The 24,701-nt window shown below is 30.4% G+C and overlaps 1 protein-coding gene across 3 annotated transcripts in view; it reads left to right on the plus strand.

The window, feature by feature from the left end:
* The window catches only part of LOC143067387 (UDP-glucuronic acid decarboxylase 1-like), a 30,560-nt gene extending 6,136 nt beyond the window's left edge, over nt 1-24,424 (plus strand). Inside the window, exons 3-14 of one of the 3 annotated variants that reach the window (XR_012975939.1) lie at nt 4,109-4,186; nt 5,146-5,160; nt 8,876-8,933; nt 9,797-9,977; nt 10,768-10,872; nt 11,641-11,700; nt 12,107-12,228; nt 12,483-12,602; nt 14,400-14,562; nt 17,699-17,802; nt 19,447-22,192; nt 22,265-24,424. Coding sequence is in view for 2 of the 3 variants with exons in the window: in XM_076240615.1 (XP_076096730.1) it covers nt 4,109-4,186; nt 5,146-5,160; nt 8,876-8,933; nt 9,797-9,977; nt 10,768-10,872; nt 11,641-11,700; nt 12,107-12,228; nt 12,483-12,602; nt 14,400-14,562; nt 17,699-17,802; nt 19,447-19,554 (1,114 nt within the window). In the remaining variant the exon portion in view is untranslated. Of the gene's footprint in view, nt 1-4,108; nt 4,187-5,145; nt 5,161-8,875; nt 8,934-9,796; nt 9,978-10,767; nt 10,873-11,640; nt 11,701-12,106; nt 12,229-12,482; nt 12,603-14,399; nt 14,563-17,698; nt 17,803-19,446 lie in introns of all 3 variants that reach the window. The other 2 variants (XM_076240615.1, XM_076240616.1) reach the window with 2 other exon arrangements.
* Nucleotides 24,425-24,701: the final 277 nt, after the last annotated feature.

A 24,701-nucleotide genomic window follows, 5' to 3' on the forward strand; every position in this document is an offset into this window, starting at 1 on the left:
CGATTTCAAAGAAGTATTTCTAAGTAAATATTTGACTGAATGCCCTAATTTTGAATTCTTTATACCTTTGAAATGTCTGCTATTCATCTATATTTGCAATTGATTTGATAAAAATTGTTAAAAGCTGCGGTTATTTGGTTTTAAATAGATGTGTAAAAACGGCGAATATGTGTCCCCCATTGACAAAACATCCGGAAATTTCAAACACCCTTTAATCTAACTTTTCAGATGATTTTCTTAAAACAAACCGGTTTTCAAGCTTAAGTATATTTTGCATTTGAAGTTATCTTCATATAGAAATATCAGTATACTCAAAAACATTTAGACCTGAACATAAACTGTAGAAAACATGGAAAGATGTGGCGAAAATGAGCACCCCACTCTATATTAAACGTTTATTCATCCACATCATTCAAAATGTTTTGTTTTTAAATTCATTGTAATCAGATGTAATCATGATTACTTTGCCAATGTAATCATTAATTTAATCAGATACTTTCAGAAATGATGTAATCATTAATTTAATTTAATCGTACAAATGACAAAGTAATTGTAATTTAATCAATTACATTGAAAGTAATCGGACCCATCTCTGATATCAACAGATATCTAATAATATTTGTTATTCAATATTTTCATTAGGGCTCAGTTTGTCCGTCCGTCCGTCCGTAACACTTTAACTTTGTGTCCTCTCGATATCTAGAGAACCATTATGATTTCATACTTTATACTTTACATGTTTATTAACCACCACCAGAGGGCGTGTCATGATGTATGTTCAACTTCCTAGGTCAAAGGTCAAGGTAAAAAAACTTTGGTTTCAGTTGACAACCCTGTGTCCTGTGGTGAAGATCGTGTCCGCTCTATATCTTGAGAACCGTTATGATTTCAAAGTTTATACTTGACATGTATATGAACCAACACCAGAGGGTGTGTCATAATTTATGAACGACTGCCTAGGGCAAAGTTCAAGGTCAAAAACTTTGGTTTCAGTTGACAACCCCATGTCCTATGGTAAAGATTGTGTCCGCTCTATATCTTGAGAACCGTTATCATTTCAAAGTTTATACTTGACATGTTTATAAACCAACACCAAAGGGTGTGTCATAATTTATTTACAACTTCCTAGGTCAAAGGTCAAGGTCAAAAACTTTGATTTCAGTTGACAAACCCATGTCCTATGGTAAAGATACAATTTTTTAATGCACATTATTCACAGCGGGGCCCACAGAGATGGCTCCCATCTCAATGATATCTAGTTATCATTATCATTATCATTATCTATGATTAGAAGATGTGTTGATAGGAATGGGAATTTGTTCCCATTAACTTGCCAATACATTAAGGGGTATTTTGACATCTCAGAAATGAAGACATTTAAATTGAAAATAATGTAAATAAAGAAATTATAAATAAATCAATAATATTTTGTTTTTACTTTAAAAATATTTAAAAGTGTGCTTGTCACAATTTTAAAAATAATTTTTAGTACAAACAATGTGTATAATCATGATAAGGTCTAAATATTAGAAATATTTTGATAATTAGATAAAATACATGTAATAGTGGCATTGTCCCTGGACATTTCAATCTGATTAATTGCTGTTTGTTTTTACAGCTGTTAATTTTTATTTCTATAATCCTTTTACACATTCATATGATTCTCACATTTTTTTAAATTATAAGACTATTCAGAAAAAAATGTCTGTAGGTCAAATGAATAATATAAAAATAAATTACAGACTTCATATAAAAAAGTATGGGATATCAATATTTGCAAAATAAATATAATTTTACAATTTATGTTATTAAACACAAATCCACCATAAAATTACATATAATTGAAATGTAATTCAAAAGTAATTGAGCATGACATGCTTTTTTAAATGTAATTAATTAAATTACCATTACATGTAATTAAAAAAATGCTCAATTACACATTACATTGAATTACATGGAAAATTGTAATGCATTACACTTTTACCATTACATTTTCAATTACCCCATCTCTATCTGGGACCCTTTTTAAAGATGCACCATGCATGTTACTTTTTAACTCACCTGGCCCGAAGGGCCAAATGAGCTTAAATCCCATCACTTTGCGTGTGTCGTCTGTCGTTGTTAACTTTTACAAAAATCTTCTCCTCAGAAACTACTGGGCCAAATTAATCCAAACTTGGCCACAATCTTCTTTGGGGTATTTAGTTTTAAAAATGTGTCTGTTGACCCGGCCATCAAATTAAGATGGCCGCCACAGCTACAAATAGAACATAGGGGTAAAATGCAGTTTTTGGCTTTTAACTCAAAAACCAAAGCATTTAGAGTATATCTGACATGTAGTAAAATTGTTTATCAGGTCAAGATCTATCTGCCCTGAAATTTTCAGATGAATTGGACAACCTGTTGTTGGGTTGCTGCCCCTGAATTGGTAATTTTAAGGAAATTTTGCTGTTTTTGGTTATTATCTGGAATATTATTATAGATAGAGATAATATGTAAACAGCAATAATGTTCAGCAAAGTAAGATTTACAAATAAGTCAAACATGACAGAAATGGTCAATTGACCCCCCTAAGGAGTTATTGTCCTTTATAGTCAATTTTTAACAATTTTCATAAAATTTGTAAATTTTTATTAACATTTTCCACTGAAACTACTGGGCCAAGTTCATTATAGATAGAGATAATTGTAAGCAGCAAGACTGTTTAGTGAAGTAAGATGTACAAACACATCACCATCACCAAACACAATTTTGTCATGAATCCATCTGCTTCCTATGTTTAATATTCACATAGACCAAGGTGAGCGACACAGGCTCTTTAGAGCCTCTAGTTAATGAGACCTGTTTAAACCATTGTAAATACTTCAAACAAATTTTTTTTGGATTATATTCGAGTTTCAAAAAAGTGGATCATAATCTATCAAAGTTTCCTAGTGATCGCTTTCTAAATTTTTTCCTCCCTTAGCTCGTTACTGATAACCTTTGGTTTGTTAACTGTTGGCCTCAGAACACAGTTATTCTTCCCCTTGGCTACAATGCATTTTTTAGTTAAAGTCAAATTGAATTAAAAAATTTGCACCGCCACAAACTTGAAATAAATTTAACTGCTTATAGACCATTATTATTCTAATAAAATATGCTTGTCCCAGAACAATCCATTAGTGCTTTTTCTTTTGAGGGCCCTATTGGCATGCCAATGGTAGGATTTGAATCTTGAATAAATGACGAAGGCTAATTTCTACCCTACTTTCATTTTGGCCAAATCACTACTTTCACTTTCAACAATAATTTTTTTCCACATGTTTTACTTATTTCAATATATATGCAACTGATAGTACCACTTAAATAGTAAACATTTCAAAGAAAATAGTAGACAGATTACTTGGGAAGAAATACCCTATATAATAATTGGGAACTATATTCCTAGACCACGAACAAAGGGAATTAATTGTGATCTGAGGCCTGTTGACTTAAACAGGAAGTTGTTTAAATGACTGTTTTTACAGGATTGGTCCAAATAGCGATAAGGTGTATATATTGTAATAATTTGAATGTCATGAAACATAAATATAAAAAAAATAAACAGATAAGAAACCTTTTGGCAAAAACATGATAACTCATGAGAAAAATGGTGTCATTGATGCTAAGGGATCTTACAGCCAATATTTGGTACATTGTTCTTCATAGCACATATTATATCAAGAAACAGAACCTCTTTAGACTTCTTTTATTAAAAATTAATATGGCAACTCAGGGACATAAAACATGGTTACTCAGATATGAAAATATATATCTTATGAATTTATGAGAAGATAATTGTCATTGTGTTGTGTACAAGAAATAATAAATTTTATTAAGGTACATTAGTACATATATTGCCAAAACATGACAATGCATTCACAGAGACTATCTGGGTCAAATCAAACAGACTGACATACTCATCACTTTTTACACATCACTGGAAAAAAAAGTACATATAATGGTAGAGTATCTTTTACAACAACTGAATTACAATATTTATTTCAGTATCGTTTTTTTTGGAAAAAAGTAAAGAATTACAGAAATTAGTCAGAAATATTTTCTTATGTCCAATTCTTTTTTTTTTCAGTGAAAGAAGAAGTGTTAATAATGATTTATTTAATGAAATTGAAAATTTGAAACGACGAGTTCAGGAGCTGGAACATGGGTAAGTTACACTATATAGTGTGAATTATATTTACATTGAGTATTATAATTTGTCAAAACATAAGCAGAAAAAAATAAAAGAGTAAAGTTAATTATATAAATTTTAAAAGATAAACATAAGTATTGTTTGCATATTCAATTTCAATGGGAATCAGCCCTCACATGCAAAATCTACATCAATCTTTCTTTTCAGTTAGGAAAATCACTGTTCATGTGTTTAATATTGAAATTATAGTTCTTTCCAACTTAGAACTTATATTTATAAACGCTTACTTAATAATGCTCTACAGCAATACAACTAAACTATATCAATCATACAAAAATCAATTTTATTTTTTTCAATTTTGATTATGAATTATTTTTTATGTATTTGCAATATAGATCTTTGTTCACAAGCTTTTTTAGAAAATCTGGCTCGCTCTTCAATCATGCTTGCTTGTTCACATAATGGCTTAAATTGTAACTATGGTCAGCTGTACAATTATTCAGACTTGTTTGTTAAAGTATTTAGATATCGAAATTTTAGAAGCAATTTTTAATACTAATTAATTTGATAGAGAAATGAAAAAGTAAAATTGTTTTTGTGGAATAACTTATGAATCATTCAACATTTGTTTTTCAAATTTGATATTTAGTTTCTGATGAAAAAATTGAAGTCAAGTTTGAAATGGACTGTTTTCAATTTTTGCATTCAGCTATGCCTATGGTACTTCACAGATTTAAAAAAAGAAGCTGTAGAATGTGTGACAGGTCAATCAAGCCTAGCTGGCCTGAAAATTCCATACATTAGAATTCATGGCATGTGCATGGTGCAATTTGTTGTACAAAGCACATTCTGAAAGGCTGTAAAAGTTGAAAAACTTTTTTGTATGATTATTTATTTACTATCTGGACAGGCTTTTTTTGTTTGAGGTGGAGTCAAATATGATAGTTTTCATTTTTCAATTTTTTTTTGTCAAGGTCTGAAGGGACAAGGTATATTTCTGAATTAAGCCACACATAATTAAAATTTTTCACTTGGAAGTTGAGCACATTTTCTGTTATTCCACTTTTATTTTATTGAAATAACATTTTGTTTGGAAAAAAAAAAATATATTTTTCAATATTGTTACTTGATACAGCTTTATTTTATGTCACTGATATGAGAAGATTTAATGTTTGATAGGTTTGAAAGAAAATAAATTATTTCTACAAATATTGGCTTCTTTATAGTATGGACTGAAAATAATCTGATAAAGGAGAATAGTTTTAAGACTCAAAGAAAAGATATCTGATAAGCAAAGTTTAAATTTTGTGTGGCCATATATATTATTTACTAATACAGTTTGTACATGCACACAGTATTATTGTGTATAACATATAGTTTCTCAATGTACTTTACTTTACATAATTGTCATAAAACTAAATCCTACTCTTCAGTGTTTTATTTCATATATATATAAAAACATAATAAGCAAGACTTTTATTTAAAAAAAACATCAATCATTTTTGTCTGTCTTCAATCAAGTTAAAACAGGGAGGCATGGCCTTAATTCTCACGGTGGTGGGTCAGTATAAATGGAAAAAAAACCCAGAGAAAAATCATCAAGTATGTTCTTCCTTATTGACAGAAAAAACACTTGGGAGGAACACAAAATATTTCAGTTTTTTTCTCACAAAATCAACAAGTATTAACTTTTATTATGTTGTTGATAAAATTGATTGGGTAAAGAATAGTGCTTGGCACCATTTTGCATGCTGAATGAAAGTTATGACATCACATTTGATAATACAAGAGATACTGAACTGCTGTGAATATTTGTATACTACAGTAGTTTATCGAATTAAAATTCAAGCATGCCAGTCATGATGGCAAGAACTATTGTTGCAACTGAATAATAATATTAATTATTTAAATATTCTGCGATCTCTTGATTTATGCTAATGAATAATGTATACTTTTCAATATATATATTTATATATATTTGTGTGCTGGCAGAATGAGTTTTAGGTATAAATTTAATACTGCACATTATTCTAGTATAGTTGAGGTGGATGATGTCAATTATTTATTAAAATTTATCAACTTACTTTATAATTTATACATTTCTATGCTTTACTAGGTGTTTTATTTACATATTCAGTTTCAGTTCAGAATCTTTTGTATTTAGCTCATTTGGTTGTTGGGTAAAGTGTAAGACATCAACATTACTTTGCCTACATCATCATATTCTTTGAAACTACTTCTCCAGCGTGAACTAATCATGGGAGGATAAATGTATAGATGGATCTTTATAGAAACATTCTCAATTTGTTCCATTCTGACAAATCATTCTTCATATTAGTCTGGTCTGATAGTATATTAATACCATATTTCACATAGTTATCCATTTGGAATCGGAAGTTTTTATGCCACACCCCCACACCTTTCACAGGAGGGGGGCATTATGGTTCTGTTCTGTGCATCTGTTTGTTCTTGCCTCCATCCTTTCATTTTTTGTTCCTTTGTCTGTCTCGCTTCAGGTCAAAGTTTTTGTTCAAAAAATTTTTGGCCAGCCTGCGACTTTTGTTGCAGAAAGCTCGACATAGGGATAGTGATCCGGCGGTGGCAGCGGCGGTAGCTAACTTCTTAAAAGCTTTATATTTTAGAAGGTGGAAGACCTGGATGCCTCATGTTATGAAGTTTCCGTCAGTCACACGGCCAATGTCCTTGACCTCATTTTCATGGTTCAGTGACTACTAGAAAAAAAAGTTAAGATTTTTTGTAATGTTAAATTCTCTCTTATATATAACTATATTTGGTATGTGCGTACCTTGCAAGGTCCTCATGCCCATCAGACAGTTTTCACTTGACCTTGACCTCATTTTACGGATCAGTTAACAAGGTTAAGTTTTGGTGGTTAAGTCCATATCTCAGATACCATAAGCAATAGGTCTAGTATATTCGGTGTATGGAAGGACTGTAAGGTTTACATGTCCAACTGGCAGGTGTCATCTGACCTTGACCTCAGTATCATGGTTCAGTGGTTATAGTTAAGTTTTTGTGTTTTGGTCTGTTTTTCTTATACTGTATGCAATAGGTCTACTATATTTGGTGTATGGGATGATTGTAAGGTGTGCATGTCTAGCTGGCAGGTGTCATTTGACCTTGACCTCATTTTCATGGTTCAGTGGTCAAAGTTAAGATTTTGATTTTTTGTCTTTTTTTCTAATACTATATGCAATAGGTCAACTATATTTTCTGTATGGAAATATTTTATGATCTTTATGTCAGTCACACAGGTTTTATTTGATCTTGACCTCATGTTCACGGTTCATTGCTCTGTTAACTTTTTGTGTTTTGGTCTATTTTTCTTAAACTATTAGCAATGGGTCAACTATAGTTGTTGTATGGAAGATGGTTAGCTGTACATGCCTGCCTGGCATGGTTCATCTGACCTTGACCTCATTTTCATGGTTCATTGGTCAATGTTTAATTTTTTGGTTAATGTTAAGTTTATGTGACAGTTCAATAAAGCTTTATATTTCGGACTATCAACATAATATCAATTATAAGTAAAGAAGGTGAAACATTTCAGCGTGTGCACTCTTGTTGATGAAGTTGAAGTTCAAACCAACTTGAAGCTTAGTACACATTTTCTTTATGAAGTGATCTTTCTAATTTTAGTGGCAAATTAGAGTTTAGACCCTAATTTCATGGTCTATTAAACATAGAAAATGAGAGTGCAAGTGGGGCACCCATGTACTGTGGACACATTCTTGTTTTTAAATATCTTGAAGAATAGAGTTTATCCATGCATTTATGATTGAATAATATGCCTCAATTAAGCAGTTATTGTTGTTAAGATGTAGAACACTTTAAAGTTGGTATATTAGCCAGTTGAGCAATACAAAATGGTTTGAACTTTGATTTTTATTTTGTAGAAGCAAATTGTGAAGGGAAACATTTTTAAATAGCTCATTTAACCTTATTTAGATAGTGTTTTCCTGTATACTGTAGATTCATGTATTTCCGTGGGTACCTATTTTCATGGTTTGAGTAAAACTTGCATATTCGTTGATAATTAATTTCGTGGTCTTGGAAAAGTCTGCATGCATTCCTTCAGAAATTTGGCAATTTGTTGAATATTTAAATTCGTGGTTCCCCTGTACCCACGAAATCCACAAAAAATGGTATCCAATGAATATTGATGAATCCACAGTAGTCTAGTTATTTGTTTATTTCTTTTAGTACCTAATTGTCATTTCCCATAATGCACCTGTATTATCAAGAGTTATATGAGCACTCAACTTTGGCAGAGGTTGCACTAATATCGTCTCTTCCTTTAATAAATTGCATGAGACCAATTGTCAACAACACATCTTATAGTAATAACTGCTCATAGTGCTATTAAATGTAGTGTAGCAAGGTGGGATGCACAAAATTAGTATATAGGAAATTTTAAAGCCACAATAATTGTAAAGTGATCTTGTTTAAGTAGCAATTATTTTGTTGAAATGATAAGGAATAGGTAGTTCTACATTAAGTACTAAACATAAAACATGAAGTGTATTACTGCCACTCTGTGAAATAAATGACTCTCATTTCAGAGAATATTTGAATAATTCATTGATAAGATATTAGAATGAAAGGGTTGCTTATTACCTCATACTTTACCAGCAAATGGAATTTATGTAGTATGTATTTAAATATATTTTTCTACTTTTTTAGACAGAAAGTGTATCCAGAAGTTGCATTCTTAAATGTAAAAGACAGAAAAAGAATACTGGTATGTACATACATATTAGATAGAAGTGAAAGTGAATTATACATATAATTGGTACAGGTGGTTGAGGATATCAATAATTTTAAAAACACATATATTAAAAAACTTACTGATACACGCATTCAATTTTTAAACTTGCCTGAACTAAAAGAAGCCCCTTGTTCAATCTAATTAAAATCAAATCCTTGAATTGTTCCTGTTCTGATATGTCAAGGATTTAATTTTAATTAGATTGCCTCTTGTTCAAAAAACAAACAATATATATCTTGCAATCACTGACTTTTTTTCCTTTTTGTAAAAATTAATTTATGTAGAGTTTATGGTAATAACAAAATCCAAACGGTTTTATTTCATGTGTAAAAACATTGATGCTGATTTGGCAATACTCGGAAAGGATTTTATTGAGATATATGCAGCATTCTTTTTGAGGTCAAACTGTGCTTGTCCCATAGCAAAATATATTTTTATATAGTTTATAAAATCTTTACTACTGTAAACCAACTTATTTTCGCAATCTTCTGATGTTCAATAAGGAATGAAAAGTATTACATATTTGCGACGATTAATATTCATGTTATTTTTCTACTCAAGAAAGTCGCGAAAATAAATCAATCGTGAAAATAAGTTGGTTTACAGTATTCATGTGGACCCAAATCTACATCTACATTAAATACTCCCATGAAAATCCACCTGAACTTACCCTTTATTGAATGATCAGTAAATTTTCTCTCATATTTTATGACATGCTATTAATAAAGATACATACATTTGAAATCAAAATCAAATATTTAGGGTCTGTAAGTCAGCTCTATATGAATAGTTATACTTGAACACTTCGTTAAACTGATACAAATTAACTGTTTTAGATAACCGGTGGTGCAGGTTTTGTTGGTTCCCACTTGGTTGACAGACTAATGATGGAAGGACACGAAGTAACAGTTGTAGATAATTTCTTCACTGGTCGGAAAAGAAATGTGGAACATTGGATTGGTCATGAAAACTTTGAGTTACTCAATCATGATGTAATTAATCCTTTATTTATAGAAGGTTTGTTTTACTTTTATGCATTGCACTTTAATGTTTTAATATTTAGAAACTATAAACAGTCACATGTTTTGAATCTTATTATAATGCTTATAAAATTGTAGAAACAGTATTCATAATGACATTCTTAACAAAGAGATGAATATGTTTTATATACTTGAAAGGTAAGTTTTACTATTAAATATGTGTACAAAAGATAATCCTTTATTTGATCAAAATCTTCAATAATGTACTGCGATTGAATTATTGTCTTCTGAACTCTTATATATATATTCCAACACAGATTTTCTATATGTAGTGAACTTCTGTTAAAAAATCAGGCAAATGCACATCACAATTTAAAAGGGAAAAAAGGTGATGAAAGAAAAATAAAACAAAAGTGAAACAGATATACTAGAATTAACTCATTCTGAAAGAAATTTTTAATAACACCAAATCATTCAACAACTGTTATGAAGAAGTTTAATAAACAATTTAAAATTTGAAGGTAGGGAAAATATTTAAAAACTGACATAATATCATCTCACATTTTTCATGCATCTGAAGTTGTCATGGTAATCATTCAATAAGCTTAGACAATAAAACCTGAAGGTTAATTAACAGCCAATGTTTTTGATAAAAAATCACAGATTGAAATATTTGTTATTGATATCATGATTGGGAAGAAATGTCCAACACACAGTGAGTATTGTTTCTTAAACGATCCCTAAGAAATGAATAAATGGAAGACCTCAGATGAACTATTATATACATTTTGTACTATTTGATTGAACATATTTTTTTTACATTGCAGTTGATCAGGTTTACCACTTAGCATCACCAGCCTCTCCACCTAATTATATGTATAATCCAGTCAAAACTATCAAGACAAATACCATTGGCACAAATAATATGTTAGGTGAGTTACCATTGGCACAAATAATATGTTAGGTGAGTTGTCATTGGCACAAATAATATGTTAGGTGAGTTGTCATTGGCACAAATAATATGTTAGGTTGAGTTGTCATTGGTTTCTTCATTTAAATATAAGTCATGTTTCAGTTAACGTTGGATTAATGATTAAAAACTATCTCAATAAATGGCAGAATTTGTATGAAAAACATGAAATAATATACAGCATTAATAAAAACAATTACATTGCATGTATGTTTCATTATGTCACATTATTTGATTGGCTAACAGTAATCTTGTGTCTTTCTGATATTAACATTCATTACACAATCAAATGTAACACAAGGTCCCACAATAAAGTGCACAGGTAAATTAAAGAAAATTTTGAAATCATGTTTTCATGATCCAAGCTTTTAAAATGTAATTATAAGTTGAATGATTCTTGCTTCCAAGCTTCATACAAAATGTACTTTGGTCAACACTTTTACACCTCATAAATTACAAAAAGAAGCATCCAATCTTTATATAAAAGGCATATGGTGTAAAAAAAATATATGTAAAACACATTTTGGCTAAATATTTTATAAACAGTAATATAGTATCATAGAACATAATAATTGTAGTTAGATTATTTTTTTTACTTATAAATTACTGAGAGGTCTTTTACAAAAGCACTATACAGTAAAATTCTGCTTGCTCTATTTTTGAAATATCATCCTGTTAATGCTCAATTTAGTTAAAAGTCAATTAAGACAGTAATTATTTTAAATTTTAGGCCTGACAAAACGTGTGAGAGGTAGACTGTTGTTAGCCTCTACTTCTGAAGTTTATGGAGGTAAGTGTTGTGATATTTACACATAAGTGGTCAGAGCATATAAGTTGACCTTGAGTCTGTAATTCTTATCTTTCCAAGAACAGATGACATCAGCTCTTTCTAGTCTTTGCTTCTACACAACTCAAGAAATGGGAAAATAGCTAAACAATTAGAAAGATAATACATTTTATTTTCTTAGGTAGAATAATGTTTGCCTGTTTGACCTCTATAATTTGCATTTGAATGAAAATATACTTGTCAGAATTCCTAATAACATATGTAGTTGTGCAGTTTTGATGTGATAGTTTTGTACAGTGACTTTTCCTTTTAATTTTCACAGGAGGGAGATACGCTTTCGTGTCAAAAACAAATTGACCATTGATAGTACAGGAAATTGTATTTTCATTTAATTTTTGCTCATTTTCAGATCCTGAGATCCATCCACAGAATGAGGATTATTGGGGCCATGTAAATCCTATAGGACCAAGAGCATGTTATGATGAGGGTAAAAGAGTAGCAGAAACAATGTGTTATGCTTATCATAGACAGGTGAACTTTTATGTAAAAGCCAAAACCGTATTGGGTTAAGCCTCTTTGTATTAGTGATTTGTTAAGAAAGGGCATATTTTGGAATTTATTATATAATTTGATTACAGGTAAGAACTGTGATTTCAGAAATTTGTCAGATGCTTTTATTAGTCTGAAATTTGCAATAGGACAGGTTTTGAACAAATTATAGAATTCAGTTAGCATTATTTCTTATATATCAAATGAGAATTTCATAATTAACATTACATTTTCAGGATGGTACAGAAATCAGAGTAGCTAGAATATTTAATACATTTGGTCCCAGAATGCATCTTAATGATGGCCGAGTTGTCAGTAACTTTATACTCCAGTCTTTACAAGATAAACCTATAACTGTAAGTATCAGGTAAAACAGGTTTTTTTTTGGGGGGGGGGAAGGGTTAATGCCCCTTCTTTGGATGGTACTTTATTATTTATTGGTTTGGGAAACGAGGAAACCTGTGCAGGTAAAGTATTCTTACATATTATGATATTAGTGGTAATTGGTAGAAATGATGTACTTACTGCTACAATTATCTTCAGTCAAAGAGATCTAGAGTAGTCACTAAAACATTGAAGTTGGTTTATTAAACAAAACACATGCCCCACTTTCCTCCTGTTCATATTTTAAAGGATAGAAACTGAAAAAAAAAATCTGATATGCACAAAACGTTGAGAGGTATTGAAGGATATATGTTATGAAACAATTCTATGAAGAATGATGTAGTGTTGATATATGGTGAGGTCAAGTTATTTCTGATATTGAACTGCGTCAGACTGCTATGATTTTCTATTGTAGAAATATAATGATGGCAAGTTATTTCTTATATTGAACTGTGTCAGATTCTACATAGGAAAATGCATGTACAAAGTCAGGAATAAGGCGATTGTTATCCATTTGTTTGATGTGTTTGAGCTTTTGATTTTGCCATTTATTAGGGACTTTCCGTTTAGAATTTTCCTCAGAGTTCAGTATTTTTGTGATTTTACTTATTGCTATGATTTTCTATTGTAGATATATGGTGAGGGCAAGTTATTTCTGATATTGAACTGAGTCAGATTGCTATGATTTTCTTTTGTAGACATATATGGTGAAGAGAGTTATTTCTGATATTGAACTGTATCAGATTGCTATGATTTTTAACCGAATTTTTGTGACAAAAATGTCGGTTATTGATTTGGGGATGTACGGCGGGCGGTCGGTCAGGCGGGCAGCAACCAAATGTTGTCCGTGCATTTACTCATGAACCGTTCATCCCAAGCTTTTAAAATTTTAATATGTTGTTACTGACTACAAAATGAAGGTCAAGTTCAAGAATGACAATTTTGACTTTTACCGTTCAGGAGTTATGGTTCTTGAAAGATTGAAAAATGGCATTTCCAGTCGTGTCCGTGCATTTACTCGTGAACTGTTCAACCAAAGCTTTTCAAATTTTAATATGTTGTTACTGATGACAAAATGGAGGTCAAGTTCAATAATGTCGATTTTGACTTTTACCATTCAGGAGTTCTGGTTCTTGAAAGATAAAAAAAATGGTGTTTCCATTCATGTTGTTGCATTTACTCATGAACCATTCGACCTAAGCTCTTTCAAATTTTAATATGTTGATACTGATGACAAAATGGAGGTCAAATTTGATATTGACGATTTTCACTTTCACTGTTCATCAGTTATGGTTCTTGTGATATTACCAGGACACAAATAAATGTTAATAAATCCGGTTTGCTGTCGTTGTGACAGCCTCTTGTCTATTGTAGATATATAGCAAGTTATTTCTGATATTGAACTGTGTCAGATTGCTATGATTTTCTATTGTAGATATATGGTGAGGGCAAGTTATTTCTGATATTGAGCTGTGTCAGATTGCTATGATTTTCTATTGTAGATATATAGTGAGGGCAAGTTATCTCTGATATTGAACTGTGTCAGATTGCTATGATTTTCTATTGAAGATATATGGTAAGGGCAAGTTATTTTGATATTGAGCTGTGTCAGATTGCTATGATTTTCTATTGTAGATATATGGTGAGGGCAAGTTATTTCTGATATTGAGCTGTGTCAGATTGCTATGATTTTCTATTGTAGATATATAGTGAGGGCAAGTTATCTCTGATATTGAACTGTGTCAGATTGTTATGATTTTCTATTGTAGATATATGGTGAGGGCAAACAGACGAGGTCATTTCAATATGTATCAGATTTAGTGGATGGTTTAATCAGGTTGATGAATAGTAACTACTCCATGCCAGTTAATATTGGTAATCCAGACGAGTACACTATTGGAGACTTTGCTAAAATTATAAAAGGTTTAGTGGGTATGTAAAATTATTTAAGGTATAGTGGTATGTAAATATTATTTTTTTCATTTCTGTTTTCATATATTAATGAAGCATAGCTTTGAAATATGATATGAGTCAAACAGATCGTGCATCTGCCCTTTAATTGACGGTGAGGATGCAAAGACAAGACATAGTAATCATCAGTATTTTCAACGTTCAGGTTCAGTTTGTGATTTTAATTATAACATGGATTGTCCGCAGCAAAAGTAGGTCTAGTAACTGCTTGTTCTGTCCAAAGACCTTGGTAATAAAACTTTTGTCAAAGTTTTCTTGGCTTGTATGAAAGGGAAGGATTTCTATTTGGTCTACAGCATAACAATGTCGAGTTATAGTGGTGCCGCTACTTTCTGTTAAAATCCATAGTTTGATATTTTTCAATCTCATTGTATAGGGAAAATATTTGTCCAACTTTTCCTTACTTCTATACTGTGGATTCATTTTTATTCGTGGTATACCAATTTTCATGGGTTTCGTGGGTCACAGCGAACCACAAATTTTAGAATTCAACGAAGAATAATCCCGATAAATGTGTATGGAGTCGGATGTTTATTTCCGGTTATGTTATGCAGTTTTAGTATAGTGTTGACTAGCGATAAACATTGTAACATAACACATGTTTTTTATTGAAAGAAGATACAAGTAGTTTAATTAAATCAATAATAAATATATCGAACATCAGTGATAATTTACTTTTTAAAATTGATTAAAACTGTTCATGGAAAATAAGTTGTAAATTAACGTGTCATAGTTTGGTTTACTAGTGATTGAAAATCAATAGGATTAAGTACGGGGATATTGCCCGTAGGTAATATTGTTTATGACAGGAACATTTATTTTCACACCTTTTACTTATATGACTGTTTATTATATCGTGATTAGGGAAATGAGCTTTCAATCATAAAGTTTTGATTGCCTTATAGAATTCCGACAAGTATTTATAAATTGTAAAACAAACAAATAATTAGTTGTCTCTGTCCATTATTGTAATAGAAGTTTTCAATGAACACTTTAACCTAAAATGACCAAGCGAGGATTTTGACAATTCAAAACTTTTTCAATGAATTCCTTCTTTTTTGTTTGTTTTATCATTGATTAAACCAAGGAGGTTATATGATCTCCTAAATCAAAAACAAATCCACGAATTACGTATCTGATGTTTTTTGTTTTTGTTATCAGCGATCCACGAATTTACGTATACCACGAAATGTCTTTTTTTCTCTATCCACGAAAATTGATACCCACGAAAATAAATGAATCCACAGTATATAGAAGGTACATATTTTACCTTGATCAATAACATGCAGCCATGCATCTTAATGATGGAATATTCAGTGTTCTCCCCAGGCCGTTTTAGCGCTGCGATGTTCAGCGCTATTTGAATTCACCGCGGTGGTATTTGGGCAGACCGCAGCGCTATCCAATCAAAAATCAGCGCTATTGTTTTTTGAATTTAAAACTTCCGGTATTATTTTGTACACATTCCGATCACGTGATCGACTGGTTTATTTATCCGAGAGATCGTTAATTCACCCAACGATGTCAAATATCGTAGGGGCCAGTTCAATAAATGATCAAAATGGCGCCATTTGCAAAACTTTTACTGCCAAATAAACCTTTCCTTCCTAGAGTTTTTCGCTTTAAAAAGATGCCGAAACTTATGAAAGGAATGGACAGTGCTAACAGAGACATAAAATACAAGTCTCGGGTGCTGAAAAGTTCATTTCTAAATAATATAAGGGAAGTTCTACCCCCTTCTCTGACACGAGGTCTCGACCATTTTTTGAACCATCTACGATTATATCATTACTTTTTTTGCGTTTACACTCGAACTGTCGAACCTGTATTGCTTGATAGAAGCATTCCTGTTATCAAGGGATTCATTATAAGCCCGTATTTTACGATTACTTGTCCATCCATGGCACTTTTTCAAATGGATAAGGGAATAAAACAAAACGAAAATTTTGTGTAAATATATATAAAATATCGATATTTGTCAACCAATCATCAATATATATTAATTAAATATTGCTTTAAATTTAATGTAAACAGAGGATGGCTTGGATAAGGAATAGTGTTTTTAAATGCTAAAAAGGCCACAAGTGTAAACAGGAAGCTATGTCAGCCAGTAAGGGAGATAATTTGGGAGGGAAAGACCTAAAAGAAGTATTGTCAAATCTTGACAAACTTATCTGGTGGCAAGTATTCAAATGTTTATAAAATCATCAAACACAACCTCTATAGGTGGTAGTTGTTTCAATTGGCATAATGTATTTGATTGGTAATTCACCTTTGAAATAAAAAAATCTCTTTAAAATATTTTTATAGGATTTCTTTCATACTCATAATTGGAATGTTTTAGTCTTTTTTTAAGCAAGTCTTTGATAACATTTGAATATTATTGAAAGGGCAATTTCATTTCTTCCTTTGAAATACTATACTCTTTTTTATTGAAAAGTTGTATTTTGCTAGAAATGTTAATAAAAGTAAATGTAAAAAATACCAATCTTGGCATTGAAAACTTTCTCACAGAAGCTGACAATGACTTTATTCTTGGTCCTACATGTTCTGCAACATCACCTGTAAATGATAAGAAATCTTCACATAGGCAGTCTGGTATAGACCCACCATGGAAAAGACTTCTCCTTGGGTTTTATAGACAGATAATATGAGGATTATATGAATTTACAATGGAGAAAAAAAAGACTTTTCTTCTATCATGTCTATATCCAGACAATAACATTAGCAAACAAAGGGGTAACTTCCATGAGCATGATGAGGACATCATTACAAGAGAAACCATCAATAGCATAATATAAGAAAAACACATAACAAATTAATTACAAACCAACCGCGCGCCGCGACAAAGTTACTGAGAATTGTCGAAAATAACGCGCTTACCACAGCGCTATCCAAAAATCCTGGGGAGAACACTGGAATATTGTCCTCTAATTCAAGTCCTTTTGCAGGAGCTCAATGCTATCCACATGAACATTATCTGAAAAATGACCAACAAAAGAAATTGGATCAAACAGTTCAACAATATATGAAAATGATGAGAGTGAGAGTACTGTTTTCATTCATACATTATTTTATTCTTTTGGAATATTTTCAGGTGGAAATAGTAAAATTGTTAAAAAACCTCCTATGACTGATGATCCCAGGAAAAGAAAGCCAGATATTACAAGAGCTAAAAATATTCTTGGCTGGTCACCTAAAGTAAGTCATACATTATCATATTTCTATAATTTTCTTATAATTTATTCAACCTTTAGATATTCCCTACACAGGCTTTGTTATATGAGGCAGTTCATGATTGATAATAAAGGGTCTAATAAATTTTAGGATTATACACTGTTTATTATTTCTAGGCAGTTAATCAAGTAGAGTGGGGCGCTCATATTCGCCATGGACACAATTTCGCCGTTTTATGATTTTGAGGTGTAAAAACTTCAAAGGATGGTTGAAATTGAAGAAATATGCCGGTAAATAATATTTTTATAACAAATATGATAATTTTTGAAAATGAGACCAAATTTCGGCATTTACCGCAAAGGACCGAAAAACGGACAACGATTTTCAGCCAATTTCCTGAAGAAAAAAACGATTTCAAAGAAGTATTTCTTTAGTAATTCTTTGACTGATTGCCCTAAATTTCAGTTTTTTTACACTTTTCAAATGTCTGCTATTCATCTATAATGAAATTTATTTGATACATATTGTTTAAAGCTGCAGTTATTTGGTTTTAAATAGATGTGTAACAAAGGCGAATATGTGTCCCCCGTTGACAAAACATCAGGAAATTTCAAATACCCTTAAATCCAACATTTCAAATGATTTTTCTCAAAACAAACACGTTTTAAAGCTAAGAATATTTTGCATTTGAAGTTATCTTCATATAGAAATATCAGTATACTTCAAAAACATAAGGACCTGAACATAAACTGAAGAAAATATGGAAAGATATGGCGAAAATGAGCACCCCACTCTATAGATTTTTTAATTCAATTGTCGAGATTAGATAATAATCATCATTAATGAGGTTATTTTGTTAATAATATTTCGTCAAGTGCATATTCTAGCAGTATTCTCCTCTTTTAGCATAATGGTAATGTGATGCAATTTTGCTTGAATATGATGGTATTTGAAATGATTTTCTACACTTATAATTAACTTTATCTGGCTAATAAAAATTCCAAAAAAAAATACTTACACTTAAGCATAGTCATTGTCCCATCAGTATAAAAGCTGTATTTATAGGATAGAAACAGTATTTCCATTATAAAAATAAGAAGATGTGGTAGGATTTCCAATGAGACTACCCAACAAAGTTCAAATTAAGTGGATTTAACCAAGTATAGGCCACAGTAAGGTCTCAAACAATAAGAAAAATCAATACTGTAAGATTGGCTATAAAAGGCCCTGACATGAAAATATGAAACAGTTCAATTAAGAAAACTAACAGCCTAATTTATAACAAAAAAATTTACAAACAAATTTGAGACACACATAAAATAACAACAACCTTTTAACTTCAAGCTTCTGACTTGGGACAGACACATAAAGAATGTGGTGAAGTTAAACATGTAAGCAGGATCCCAAATCTCCCCTAACCTGGGGCAGTGGTGTAACAGTACAACATAAGAACAAACAGTAAAAATCAGTTGAAAAGGGCATAACTCATCAGATAGATTCAAAAAGAAATACATTTAAAAAAAAAGCATAAAGCCTATTTTACCATAATACAATGTAATAAGGCTGATTCTGTCATGATAATATATAGTGAGATAGGTTGAATACTAGTAATATGATTTACCCCTCAAAATTGCTCTAGGAATATACATATGTACATTAATTTTCCAGGTTCAATTAGAAGTTGGATTAAACAGGACAATAGAATATTTTAAAAATGAATTAAGAAGAACAACATTAGATGGACGACATTTTACCAAGTTACCAGGTGGTGCTTAGATATTGTATGTAAGGTCAAATGTGGGATTTTATCATTCATATTGTTCATTTTATCATCCATAAAAAAGTGTTTTATACTATTGTTTTTACATTCTACTGCAGAAAGAGGGATGGCAGATATCTGAGGGACAGTCAGTGATGGCAATGTCCTTCCCTTGCTGATAAAAATATGGCATCTGAAGAAATAGTTTACATATTTAACTGACAAATATCGCAAATGGACTTGACATTTAGATACTATCTAGATTTAATATTTTAAAACACCATTGACCTGTTACTAAACTTTATAGGATTTCAGAAAACCTAAGGAAGTTTCTTCATAGTCAATAGCTATCATATAGAGTAGAGTTTTACTTCCTTTTTTGCCATTTTTCCATATTTTACTAATAATATTTTTTGGGGGCAAACAATGTCTAATAGTAGGTAGTTTTGGTCTAATGACTTTAAAACTTCATAAATTTGTCAAACCTTAATGGAGTTTTCAAAATTTGTACAGAAACCATTTCATATTCAGCACCCTTTGCAAAATTTCTGAAATTTACTGACAACTGGACTGTCTGGCAATCACCATTTTACTTTTACACTGACAGCTGCCATTTTAGGCTAGACACAGGTTTTCTTGGAATCATTTTTGGATTTAAAGACTGATGGGTAATGTAAAAATGCATAAACATGAACAGGGTAAATATATAATGGGTTCAGTTATAATGGTGTGTTCTTTTTAACTTTTGTTTATTTTTGAACCATTTGAAAGTAAAAACCTTTTATTTGGAATCTGCTTTGTCTGTTTGAGCTAATTAATTTTTTAGAAGTAAACAGTAACCAATTTTTATAATTATTGTGTAGTAATTAAATTTTGATTAGAAATTTGGTGCTTTAGTGAAAAAATTGTTTCAAATTTCTTATAACAATAAATTGTAGAAAAGCCCTTAATACATTTTATATATCTATGTACCTTTCCATTGGAATCATGTATAAGAAATTCTTTGAACTATATTCTGTGAATCAGAAAAAAAACATTGTAACCTCTGATGTTGAAATTCTTTGTGTGAAATTTCAAATGTTTTAATGTATTGTTTTATTAATGAGATATTTGTATTGTGTTTAAATGTTAGTGGCATTTTGTCTATTGTGAAGGTATAAGTTACTGGTGATGTATCAGTAGCGTAAATAAATATTGCCAACTTTAAATCATAGAGATGTTGTCTCTATTATGATGCATTGTACAATGATTGACAAACATGCAATCTTTTATCTCTTAAATTGATGTAATGATCATTCTTGCCCATATACTCATGATATACAGGTCATCTTGCCATACATATTACATTACGGATAAAGTTTTACTATTAGGTTAATGTCTCTGATATATCATTTATTGTGCATGACTTCTTTTCTGTAGTATTCAACATATATTTGGTACATTTGAGTGATATTACCTCTGAGTAACATGAGTTCATTTCTGTATTTAGATCCATTTATGGGAAAAGCAATATTGCATATCATCAATCTTTTTACTATCTCTTTTATATAGTATAATGCCGTTTCACTACATTCAGATCACTATGACCCATACATATTTTCTCATGAGTGACTTCGATCAAGTTTTGTGTTTAGATTTGTTGCTAGCTTAGAATTCCATAATGATACATAACTTATTTTTCACAACCACATTCATCATGTATGTATAGAAAAACTGATTTCTAAAACATTAAAGTGACCCATATTTTTGATATGCTGGAATCACTGGAGTTTATGTGGTACAGAAAGGATGTTTAGGACATTTCAACACTGCAGTGAAACACAGCATTATTCTGCATCAATTTGTAGGTCAACATTACCTAAATTACTAGAAAATGATAAGGCAGTTTAAAGTTTAATAAGTTTAACAAACATAAATCTTTATCCATTAGCTATAGTGATTTCAGGTAAAAAATACAAATTCTAATATGCAGTATGGTTGTAGGTTAGTGTTGAAAAGATAGATAAAATCATGTTCAAAAATTGAAAAATATATGCATATCTAAAAAATGAATAAGTTGTTGATTTCAGCAAACTTATTTTTATCTTTAACTTTTTATTAACTAAACGATTTGTTGGGTGTAAGTTAACACACTTTAAACCAAAGGATATTTTGAGTATAAGTTAACACACTTTAAAGATTAAACCAAAGATATTTTAGGTGCAGGTTAACACACTTTAAACCAAAGGATATTTTAGGTGTAAGTTAACACACTTTAAACCAAAGGATATTTAAGGTGTAAGTCAACACACTTTAAACCAAAAGATATTTAAGGTGTAAGTTAACACACTTTAAACCAAAGTAAATTTTAGGTGTAAGTTAACACACTTTAAACCAAAGGATATTTAAGGTGTAAGTTAACACACTTTAAACCAAAGGATATTTAAGGTGTAAGTTATAACACTTAAAATCAAAGGATATTTAAGGTGTAAGTTAACACACTTTAAACGAAAGGATATTTAAGGTGTAAGTTAACACACTTTAAACGAAAGAATATTTAAGGTGTAAGTTATAACACTTAAAATCAAAGGATATTTAAGGTGTAAGTTAACACACTTTAAACGAAAGGATATTTAAGGTGTAAGTTATAACACTTAAAATCAAAGGATATTTAAGGTGTAAGTTAACACACTTTAAATGAAAGGATATTTAAGGTGTAAGTTATAACACTTAGAATCAAAGGAAAAGGTGTAAGTGAACACACTATAAACGAAAGTATATGTTAAGTATAAGTTAACACACTTTAAACAAATATCAATCTTAGATCTCATTAAAGCATAACTGTGATATAATACTAACCTTAAGTATGCATAGAGAATATTAAGATGATTTGTTAGTAATACTTCCTAGTCAAGAAAAGAGGAAATTGAAAACCATTTCTTTCATTACATCATATTTAATACCATTAGATCATATTTTATGAATTTATTAATGTGGCTTTATTTTTTATTGAAAATGTCAATTTTTTTCTCCTATTCTATATGCCCATTTAGTGTCACACAACTACTTTTTTTTCTTTTTCTTAATATCATTTAAGGGTTAAAAAATATTACTTTTCTAGAGCCTAACTTATTTGAGTTTTAGTGCCCTAGCAAAATTTAAGCTGTATAGAAAATGTTATGGTCTTCAGTATTTACACTTGATATTGTGGGATTTTTATATGTTTGTGTGTATGAAATGTATTCATCTTGCTATAAGAGTTTGTGCCATTTCTTGTGTTATATATATGTTAAAAGTGATGTTGGCACAAAGGTCAATTGCCATAAACTAGTCATGTCTGTGTATTGACACTATTCTAATTAGACAATGTCAATTTAGGAATTGATACTTTAAGAATTGGGCCATTACTCATAAAAATTTCTCTTACAGAGTCTACATAAAGAAATGTTTTGCATCAAGGATTATTTATTTTAAAGTTAGGAGAACCCTGCTTATCATATTTTGGTAATATTCAGATGAGATGTTGCCATGCTAATGTCACAGATTTTTAAGTCACACTTTACTTTAGACTACAAAATGTTGATAATGAGATGAACCAACCAATTTTCTTTCTTATTTTTACCCTATTTGTAAATATCAATAGGACAGTTATCTGTGTTATTGTAGGATTATTTTTATGCTTAATATTAATACAGATGGGGGTACTCATTATTTAGACAGCAACACAACAGACTAGACAATACGTCTAGTGGTCAACAATGGGTCTTTAACAATAGACAAGGGTCAACATCTAAATTGTCAGTCTAGCCAAGTTTTGAAAAAAAAACATATGAAAATTACATTAGATCTACCGTCAATATTAAAAGGACAAAAATACCTATGAAATGATAAAAATTTGACAGAAAAAAATGTAAACTACCAGAAGTTTTGTAAAAAGTACTAATGAAATATCGAACTCAAGGTAAATTTGAATATGGAGAAGTCCGTGAAAACTGACAAATCAAATGTTGACTATTTCAATCTACAGAGTGAATGAAAATCAAATGTTATATTCCTGACTTAGTACAGTTTCTCTTTTCCAAACAAATGGTGAGTTAAACCGGGTTTGGTAGCTAACTAAACCTCTCACTTGTAATACACCTGTTTAAAGTTCTGTTAAATTGAAAAAATTAAATGAGCAACCCAAGCAGACCACATCTCTTCTTTTGTTTTACTATAATGTACACCAATGTTTTTGTTGCTGATATCTGGAGTTTCACTAAGCAAAACATGTTATTGCTAGTTCGATTTTAAGAAAACTTCTAAACAGAAAATCTCTAACAGCTTACATTGAAATAAGAGAAAGTTTTAAAAGTGCTACTTCATACCATATGTATCTTTTATTAAGTAATTTAATATTGTATATGTTTCAAATCAAACACGAAACACAGGAAAAATTGTCTATGCAGCAGTTTACATTCAATAACCATGAAATTTTACACCATGAGCATATTGTTCATCAAATGTTTTTATATTTTTTAGTTTTCATAGTTGAATATTCATCTCTTAGATTTTGGGAAGTTTGTCAATGATTCCCCTACAGTTTATGCTAGATTAGAACACACATTTATGAAAAAATATGCATTTGTACAATTTAAAGATTTGTATGGATATGACAAAATCTGTTTAAAGGTTGCTGAGAACTGACTAACTTTAATGGTTGGGAAGGTTAACATATTGTCAATAACAAATACTAGTATGTTTAAGAATTTTCATATTATGCGCATTTACAGATATTGTTATTTCTTTTGTGTATAATTTAGTGATTGATATGCATTCCAATTACATTCTGTTTGTGTTTCTTTTTTTACATTATTAAATTAATTTGTGTCAAATTTACTGTATTGTAATAAAATGCATATTTTTAAATGTCTTTTTTTCCCTTATTTTATATTGAAATTACCCTACTTGATGTATCTGTTTATAATAATCCCCAAAATATACAATGAAGCATTCATCCCATAGGCAAATTTCTACCAATAAAAAAAACATTTTCAGATAAATTGATGGATTAATTGATTGATTGTTGTATAACAACACTTTCATTACTGTTTGCTATCTTGTGGTGGTAAGTTTTTATTGGAAGAGCAAGCTGGAGTGCCTTAAGAGAACCACAGACCTCTGCAAGGCAACTTAAAATCTTAAT

The sequence above is a fragment of the Mytilus galloprovincialis genome, chromosome 3 (genome assembly GCF_965363235.1).
Source record: "Mytilus galloprovincialis chromosome 3, xbMytGall1.hap1.1, whole genome shotgun sequence".
In the NCBI taxonomy this organism is placed as follows: domain Eukaryota; kingdom Metazoa; phylum Mollusca; class Bivalvia; order Mytilida; family Mytilidae; genus Mytilus; species Mytilus galloprovincialis.